Source organism: Penaeus monodon, chromosome 7 (assembly GCF_015228065.2).
Source record: "Penaeus monodon isolate SGIC_2016 chromosome 7, NSTDA_Pmon_1, whole genome shotgun sequence".
NCBI lineage: Eukaryota > Metazoa > Arthropoda > Malacostraca > Decapoda > Penaeidae > Penaeus > Penaeus monodon.
Genome location: NC_051392.1, coordinates 51,996,130 through 52,006,129, shown reverse-complemented (window position 1 = coordinate 52,006,129; position 10,000 = coordinate 51,996,130). Strand labels below are relative to the sequence as shown.

At 36.2% G+C, this 10,000-nt stretch overlaps 2 protein-coding genes across 2 annotated transcripts in view; one reads left to right on the top strand and one right to left on the bottom strand.

Annotated features, from left to right (window-relative positions):
- LOC119575444 (guanine deaminase-like) overlaps window positions 1–6,605 on the top strand; it is a 50,470-nt gene extending 43,865 nt beyond the window's left edge. The window contains exons 8-10 of the mRNA XM_037923064.1: window positions 5,670–5,816; window positions 5,957–6,063; window positions 6,370–6,605. Of these exons, the coding sequence (XP_037778992.1) occupies window positions 5,670–5,816; window positions 5,957–6,063; window positions 6,370–6,495 (380 nt within the window). The 3' untranslated portion in view covers window positions 6,496–6,605. The remainder of the gene's footprint in view (window positions 1–5,669; window positions 5,817–5,956; window positions 6,064–6,369) is intronic.
- Window positions 6,606–7,574: 969 nt separating this feature from the next.
- LOC119575699 (guanine deaminase-like) overlaps window positions 7,575–10,000 on the bottom strand; it is a 9,649-nt gene continuing 7,223 nt past the window's right edge. Inside the window, exons 7-8 of the mRNA XM_037923326.1 lie at window positions 9,674–9,683; window positions 7,575–7,644 (exon numbers count right to left, since the gene is read on the bottom strand). Coding sequence (XP_037779254.1) covers window positions 7,575–7,644; window positions 9,674–9,683 — 80 coding nt within the window. The remainder of the gene's footprint in view (window positions 7,645–9,673; window positions 9,684–10,000) is intronic.

Genomic DNA, 10,000 nt, shown 5'->3' with positions numbered 1-10,000 from the left:
TCGTGACGCCGCCTTTCCGCCTTCACTTCCTCCCTCAGGCCCTGAACCTCGCCCTTCAGAGTCTGCACCTCCTCCATCAGTTCACTCTTCACGCTGTTGCAGGCCTTGTCGGTGTACTGCTGAGTTTCCATCTTCACAGATGCAAGATTGCTCTGTAGCACCTCAAACAAGTTAGCAGAACTGTTCCTCTGCCTTCCTTGCCTGCATCTCGACGAGATGGTGCGCCTGCTCACGTGCCCTCTGTGCCTGCTCTTCTGCCCTTTGTGCCATTTCCTCCCTCATACCGGCCAGCATAGCAGTGATCAGGTCCATCTGGCTTGGCTTCACCTCACTCGTGCCTGCCTCAGTCATAGCCAACCTCTGGAGGCACCAAGCAGCATAGCGTCCCTCTGGAGGCACCAAGCACCATAGCGTCCCTCATGGCTGCTGCCATCTTTGGACGACATGATACATCGGCCTCTCACTGATCAAATATCACATATCCCACTCCTGACACCATTTGTTACGCCGACCGCCTCGTCTCTCTGCCACCAACACAAGGCAGGCTAGGCAGACGGCGTGTTATCCACAGGGTCGTGAACACTGAACAGTTCCAAGAGGCACCGAGCACCACAGCGTCCCAGAACACCAGGAGGGGAAACGCCAAGTGGCGAGGCAGGGCACGAAATAAACACAAATTGACAGTCTTTCCTTTATTTACACAAGTTATTTACCCGTACACTTTTCTATAGGCACAATACAGGGGGAAACCAGCATGTCACACTGCATGATACAGCTTATAACAGGGCAACACAAAGTTTATCAGGTCACAAGGGCACACACGAGGTCTTCACAGGAGCAGCACCCAACCGCGTCTCCCTTGGTTTGTTCCTTCGCTCCTCCACTCACAGCCAGGTGTGTCATGTTTGCCCAGGTCCTTTCATGTTAACACATGCCCAGGTCATCCTTTTCATGTTAACACATGTTTCGCACAGAGACAAAAACCCACTGGCGTAGCAATATGTTTATTTATTTATTCATGTGTGTATTGTGCATTTATATGTGCAAAACAATGGTATTATTGGAAAATGCAAGGAGTGCGAGTTGTTACGTGAGCAAGATAAATAGTCAGGTAAAGAAATAAAAGTATGAATTAGAATTTTCTTGTGAGTGTTAGAACGTCTGTATCGTTCTCATTACTATTATTGCTACTACTGCTACTACCACAATTACTTTATTTACTATGCATTTGTGTGTGTTAGAATGCTTATGAATGTGTTATAAACAATTTGCATACATGTATAGTTTATCTGGCCAATAGAAGGTTCAGATATATTCCATAATTTTAATTAAGATGGAATGCATTACATTAACAAGAATTTGCGATCTTATGATAAAATGAAAAATCACTTTTTTGTGTAAATAATTATCATTTATATTCATTGCCAAGCTATTGGAACTTCAAAAATATTTTTCGTTATATTCATCTCCATCAAATTCATCTCTCAGAAATTCATGGTTATGCCATATGTTGTCAAAATCCTCTGCTTTGTCGATGATTATAGGATTACTGGGCACTCTTGCAGACCAAGCAGACTTCCCCGCCAAAACAACTGTTCCTTTCTCATCGTTAAATATAATAATAATGAATATGCTAGGTCACGTATGTTTCAACTGATTCAGATGTTATTACACCCGCAGTGATAGGGTTCAATAATCTGTACAATCTGTAGAAGCCTTATTCACCTAACTAAAACAATATTCCTTGAAAGTCATTGTTCGTAATATATTCTTTCGGACTCTATCGTACGCCTAGCAAATTAGCTATGATATTTCTCTCAAACGGTACGCGATCATCTGTATATATATATATATATATATATATATATATATATATATATATATATATATATATATATATATATATATATATGTATATATATATTCATTTATTTATGTATATTGTACATTTATATATGCAAAACAACGGTACTATTGAAAAAAAAAAAGAATAGTGCGAGTTGTTACATGAGCGAGATAAAAAGTTAGGTAGAGAAATAGAAAGTATGAATTAGCATTTTCTTGTGAGTCTTAGAACGTATGTGTCCGTATCGTTCTCATTATTATTATTACTACTCCACACACACACACACATACACACACACACACACACACACACACACACACATACACACACACACACACACACACACACACACACACACACACACACACACACACACACACACACACACACACACACACACATATATATATATATATATATATATATATATATATATATATATATACAGAGAGAGAGAGAGAGAGAGAGAGAGAGAGAGAGAGAGAGAGAGAGAGGAAACCAAAGCAGCAAGAAGACCTTTCGATCAATACAACCGAAGATTTCCTATTCCTGATATTCCAGCCATGGCCGACTTGCAGGTGTTTACAGGAACGATCGTCCACTCAACTGACTTGGAACCTATGCAGATCCTCGAAAACATGGCCGTCGGTGTTTTGGACAACAAAGTTAGAGAAATATGTAGATAAAGGAAAATGCAATTTAAAGGTAAAAAAATGCATTTATTCAGTAAGACGTTTCGGAAAAACAGGGGTGATCAGTTTTTGTTTATTATTATTTATTCATTTTTGTTCGCTGCTAATAAATCTGAGAAATAAGTAGAAAAGTCAATTTTGAATTTATATAAAAATTGAAAATTCTAATGGGGCCACACTTTTGTGTTGTATATTTTTTTATTAAATATTTTATATATTTTTTTAATATAATATAAAAATTTATATATATATATAATGTTTATAATATATATATTTTTATTATTTTATATATATATATGTATATATATATATATATATAATAGATAGATAGATAATGGGATAGATGAAGATAATGGATAGTTAAAATAAAACACACCCACACACACCACAACACACACACAAACCAAATAATTATATATATATATATATATAATATATAATATATATATATATATATACTAAAGTGAGAGAACTGGTTTCAGATTGTGTTTGTAAAGGGGCGAGTGAATTTTCAAATCTGAAACCAAATTTAAGATTCAAGATACAAAAAATTAATTTTTGACCCCAAAGGTTTACTTAATATTGTTTTCTGTGAATTAAAAGCTATTTTAAAAATTTAAATAAAAAGGATACTGTGTATACGAGAAGAAAAAGTAGAAAAATATTTTTGATAATTATGGAAATAGACGCTTTTTTGCAAAATTATATGTTTTAAAAAGCTAAGTTTTGGGTTTTAAATAAGTAGATAAAAAATATTTATAAAATTTCATTGGCTTTCTCGTTCTCCTTTTCCCATTCCTTATTCTTTTTTTTCCCCTCCTCCTCCTTTTTTTTTTCCCCCTCTTTTCCCCCTCCCCCTTCTCCTTCCCTTTTCTTTTCCCTCCTCCTCTTCCTTCATTTCCCCCCTCCTGCCCCTTTTCCCTTTTTCCCTCACCCCCCTTTTTTCTTCCCCCTTTCCACTTCTAGCCATTCCCTGAAGCCGGGTTTCGTGGACACGCACTCCACGCCCCCTCATTTCCCCCAACAACGGGATCCATTTGGCCCTTTCCTCTGCCGATGGCTTGAAAACCCAAACCTTCCCAACGGAGGCAAATTCGCCGAGGGGGACTTTGCGCGATACGTTTATGGATTGCCGTGGATTCACAAAAAAGGTTTTGAATTGGGGAAAAAGATGATGTTATGTGGGGGTTTTTTGTTATTGGAAAAATTGTTTGGGATTTTTAAACGTGTTTTTTTTTTTTTTTTTTTTTAGGGGGGGGGAGGAAAAATTTTAATAAAAAACAAAAAAAAACAGAAAAAAAAAAAAAAAAAAAAAAAAAATTTAAAAAAAAAAAACAACAAAATATAATTTGGGATATACTTACGATGGTAAAAGACATGCATTTTTTTAGGAACTGCCAAATAAATAAAGATAAATGAAAAAAAGAAATTTTGAAAACATTGGAATAAAAGTATTTGGGAATATAAGGAAATAGAAAAAGAAATTAAATTCCAAAGATGCGGTGCAACATAACGAAACTCCCTAACGAGTTAATGGTCAAATCATAAATAAATTGGGTTTAAAACCCAGGCTTTGAACTACCGACATGCAACAAAATCACAAAATAAAAAAGTTTTTCAGCCTTGTTTTAAAATTAACTAATCTTGTGTTTTTTAATTTTTCAGTATTCCGTGGTAGTCAAGAAAACACTAAATTTCTATTTCTCGTTTCTCTAAAAAATTTTAAAACTTAAAGAAATCATATTAAATTTTAATTAAAACATTTCCTAATATCATCAATGACTGTCCAAAAGTTCTTATTAATACTCGTGTATCCAAAATACAAACCCAGGACCGTGTCATGATTAATTCTCGCCCTTCCAACTACCCCGGACCGTCTGCTTCGATGCGGCCCCACACGCCCCCTACTTCGGCTCCTTACACCTGGGGGGAAACCAAATCCTGGGCGACCCCGCCCTTCCCGGGGGGCCGGCGCTTAGTGGAAAAGTCACTGCTCTGAATTGCCCCGAGCTATTATCGGAAGTTTCCCGTCGAGGACTCACTGGGGGACTGAAAAAACTTATAGTGTACTCAAAATTTAAAAAAGTTTATGTGAAAAAGTAGATATTGCTTGCTTTGCGAATCTTGTTTTGCTTTTTTATGCCGACTGTTAGGCACTTTATTAAAATGAAATGGAATATTAAAATCATATTAGAAATTAGGGTTTGTGTTTCGTAGTTCGTTAGGTTCTTTGGTATTAGGGATTAGTATCAGCCGATTTACAAATTATAACCCTCACCCGGTAAAAGTGTCACCTTAAACGAATCCAGACTTTAAAATAATTTAAATTTTCAAACAATACGTCTTTGTAAAAGTCGGATTTGTGCTGCCCATCGTCACGCCGGGGTTTCCCCCGACTTGCCCAAAGGAGCAGATGAAAGGCTCGCCCCAGCGGGCGCAAAAGCAGACTGCCACATCCAAGCCACATCTCGAAAGTCGATGGGAATTGACTGGGTGGGGAGTGTTCCCCTGGTAACGGAAAAAATGCCGATGTTTGAACCGTGGGCCCCCTTACGACAAGGTACGCTGAAAAAATCTGATCATTTGTAATTTACTCACGTTGTTCATTTATCTTCAGAACTTTGTAGATTTTGTGCACTGTCCCGATTAAGCATTTTTCAAAGATTTCCAGTATGTCCCTTTTTTCACCGCTATGCGCCAAGTGTGATGCGTGCCGGGGTATAGGCAAAGCCAACTGGCTCATTGAAAAATGTTCGACATATGTTTTTTATCCTTTCCATGTCCCGTAAGGGTAATGGCGCACGGCGTGGGCTGAAACGGGAAGTGGCACTGCTGAAAGAGCGGCACGGGCGGGGGCCCTTGCCCCAACTCAAACATTTCCGGGGGTGGGGGACTTGCGACGTCCCCGAGGGTTCCCGTGCGGGCTCAGAATCGGCCTCGGCACAGGTATGACTAAAGAAGGAATGGAATGGAATAGGGAATGACTAAAGAATAGTAAGATTAGGATACGAATATAAATAAATAAATAAATGGGGAATGACATGGCGCTCGTTGTCTATTTACTGTTTTGGTTATCTGCTGAACTGCGATTTCCCGGCACTTCATTTAATCGTGAAGGAATTTGTTTTCAGATTGCTCAGGTGGATACTCTCCATCGATCTTAAATTCCCTGCGCCAGGCTCTGCTCGTGTCAAAGACCCTCTCCACAATGACCGAAGGCTACGAGAGCATCACCCTGAAGGAAGCTTTTCGTTTCGCTACTTTGGGAGGCGCTAAAGGTTAGTACCGTTCTCTAGGGAACTATATTCAGCCTTATGGTGGATACACAATATCCCAGGCTTTATGGTGGGAGACACAATACCCCAGGCTTTAGAACTGGTGGAATCTGCATCTCATTTGTTTCAAATATATTTTCCAGTCGTTCGTATGGAGGATCGGATTGGAAACTTTGAGGTTGGGAAGGAGTTCGATGCTCTTTTAGTCGACACAGAAGCAACAGGGACACCTCTTGACATCTTCTTAGAGGTATCGTTGAATAAATTTATGTGAACAAATAATAAACGGTATATAACCCATTTTCATAATCAGTCACCTATTGCATATCGACTGGACGGGGTCTGTTTGAGGCTAATGACTCAGCTGTGCAAAAAGTTTGTCTAATGTTTTCATCAGATTAGATTAAATATTTTTGTTTGATATGTGTAATTAATGTTGTTGAGATTTACTATCCTACCGCGCTGATAACCCCACAAAAAATTGCTTATCGGTAATCTTGGTATTTCTTTAACTAAAATTGACGGCCTGGTGATAATAACTTTTCCTTATCTCCAGGATAAAACCGAAGAGAAGATTGAGAAATTCCTCTACAACGGAGACGACCGAAATATTCTACGGGTTTACGTTGCTGGAAAGAAAGTAGTGGATCAAACGCGACGTTCTTCTTCAGTCATCCCTTGAATGCGGTTCTGGAACGGCCGATTTTTATTTTCTTTAAATAATGGTTGTTGTTTCCAAATTGGACTTTATTTTGTTGTTAAATATTTTGACCGTTAATACGCATGGTTATTTTAAAATTGAGCAGGATTTTGTTATTGAATATTTTGAATCAAGATAATGCGCAACATCTGAAAATATGACGTTATTGACTGATCAAGTATGTATACATATATATATATATATATATATATATATATATATATATATGTATGTATATATATATAAACACACAATTGTAGATTAGATATGTATATCAGGTGAAACTGCACAAGTATATACTTATTAATGGATATTCTACATAAAAGCAATCACTAAATAATATAAACTTATTATGTTTACAATTTTGCGTTTGATAATTCTCTCATCTAATTTCTATCTGTCTATATCTATCTATCTATATCTGTCTGTCCATATATGCATCACAGTCTTATTATCCTCACTTATTCAATATTCATGGAAAATTTATGTGGCCATATTCAACCATTTTCGCATTAATGAGTCATAATACCAGAATTGATGAAAATAATATTATTGTAGTATCAGTGATTACTGGAAATACTATGACTTTTAAGAGGAATTGTATAACTTATAAAGTAATTAGATAAAATAAAGGTTGTGACAGACTGATACTGTTGTGATTTAAATCAGGTAAATTCTTTTATAAAAATGGCAGCTCTGTGGTGGGCCGTATAACAAAGGTAAAACTCCATATATATTAAGATAAACAGAATGGAACATAATATGTAAACACAATAAAAAAGCTAGGAACGAAACGATATGAAAAAAAAAAAAAAAAAAAGGGAAAACTAGGGAAATTAAAAAAAAGGTTAGAAAAAAACTAAGAAACCAACGTAAAAATTATACAATAAAAGATAAATAAAGTAAAATAAAGCTAAGACGGTCCAGCAAAATAAATTCAAAGGCTATATATAAACATTGCATTTCCTTTCTCATAAAATTATGGCCTCTAGTTTCTGTGGCCATAAACATTCTCAACTTAACTTGGGTTCGGTGGGTCTTGCAGCTCGAAAAAGGGGCTCTTAGTCTCCTAAATTATTTGCTGTGGCACAAAAGCCAGAGCGGTGTTTTAAAACCTGGCGGAAGCCCACCCTGTTTGATTCAAAATTTCTTTTAATTCACAAAAATTTCTTCTATGATTTATTTTTTGGGGAAAAAAAATTTTAATTTGCAAAATTGGACAAAAAATGTAAAAAATAAAACTCAAATGAAAAGGGTTAAAAAACCTGAATTAAAAATAAAAAAAATACGTACAAAACACAAAAAAACAACCAAAAACCCAAAAAAAACAAAAAAAACCCCTAAAAAGGGAGATAAAAAATTTGTTGCTATTCATCCTTGGGAGGCTGTTTGCCAAAGAGATGGGTTTCCCACAAAGAACGCCAAACTACAGTCTAATGAAAGATTATCACATAAAAGTGTTTTGGGGAAAAATGCACAGATGTAAGGTTGAGAGAAACGCTGAACCTTTCACCTTTTTTTTCTGATTTTCTCTCACTTTAGCGCAAAACTCCTGTGTCCTTATTTGTGGCTCTGTGAGATCTTGGGTTTTTGAATACAAAAGGTTGACTTTGCATTCCCGAACAAGACCATGTTTGTTGTTTGGAAGGGTATCCAATCAAACCTGGGAGGAGGGGGCTGGCAAAAAAAAAAAAAAAAAAAAAAAATCCTATGTAACTTGGAAAAATACTGAAGTTAAAGAGAGAAGGGAATAAAAAGAAAGACAAGTAAACGCGCCACTGCGACATTACCTAATCGCCGTATTTAACTCCAAATTACAATTAGATAAAGAAAGAAAAGAAAATAAGACGATAAAGAAGAAGAAGAAGAAGAAAAAACACAGGTGAAACAAAAATATTTCCCGTGTTTTCTTGCTGTCAAAAAATAGCAGACAACCATTTCGCTTCCGCAGTTTTGCCAACACACAACGAAAATACTTGGAAAATTGATATCTAAGTACTCATTGCGTTGAGAAATGCCCAAATGCCAACGAAAACGCCCTAAAAGACCCAATGACCCTCTTATCCGGCAACAGCGAGTGAAGTGACCAAATGACCAGATGACATAATTGCTTTTAATAAAAATCTTGGAGGGCAACAGCGATAACCAGAAACCACAAAAAATCTAGTCCTTAGTGATATTTATCTGTCTGTCAGTATGTGTGAAAGAGAGAGAGAGAGAAGCGAAGAGAGAAGAGACAGAGAAGAGAGAGAGACGAGAGATAGATGTGAGTAGATGTGAGAGAGTAGAGGATGTGAGATGATGGAGTGTGAGATGAGTGAGAGATTGAGTAGAGAGAGGATGAGATGAAGAGAGAGAGAGAGAGAGAGAGAGAGAAATGAGTGAGAGAGAGACTGAAACAGACAAACAGACAAACCGAGAGACATTCAGGGGAATCATTGCAACGCAAGTTTTGGCTTTGAGTGTTGTAAATAGGCGAAACGGATTTTTTATAGGTTCAAGCTAAACGTAATTCTCATCACATAAGTTCTCACATAGCGAAGTTTGCCAAACATCATGACCCCATCAAATTTTAATCACAGTTGTGACAAGACAACCACTTTCTCACACATGTGCACGGAGCACAGACAACGTATTTTCACATTATATGCCACTCATTCATTATCCGGTAAGTAAACAAATAGAATCAATAGATCAATGAACTCTAAGGTACATTTCGATTTTGTAACACAGTTGTGGCAGTAAGAATCTGTTAGAATAATTTTGTGAGCACAGCTTAGATCGTGTCCTTCCTTAAAAAGTTATTCATGCATTTAAATGCACAACTGCATAAATAATTATAGATATAAATGTGAATGTTAATATAATGATTATAACATTTGCTACATTCCACAGTGTGCATTCAGATGCTATATACATTAAAATAACCAAGTAGAACAATGGTGAAGTATCTGTTATAAGGCTAACAATATTATTATTTTTTTATATTCATAGTTATATTTATTATTATTATTATCATTATTATTATTATTATTATTATTATTATTATTATTATTATCATTATTATCATTATTATTATTATTATTATTATTATTGTTATTATTATAATTATTATATGTACAACTCGACATGATTTGGCCAGAACAAATTACGTACTTACCTAATGTAACCTACAATAATGTAAGGTATATAGAATGTTCTGTACCATTTACAGCTGCTTTATCTTTAAACAATATGGAATGCAAAGAGTTAGCTTCTACACATTTGTTTTCTTTATGTAAAAAGAAAATGGATCATGATTTTATTACACAGGCTCCAGAACTCAAGTGAAGCCTGGTTATTTTCTGTGATAACACTTCCATCGGATTTTTTCGAATACACGGCTCTAGAATTGAAACAGCCGCACACACACACGCACACCACACACACACACACACATACACAAATACACACAAACACACATCCACACACATCACACACACACACA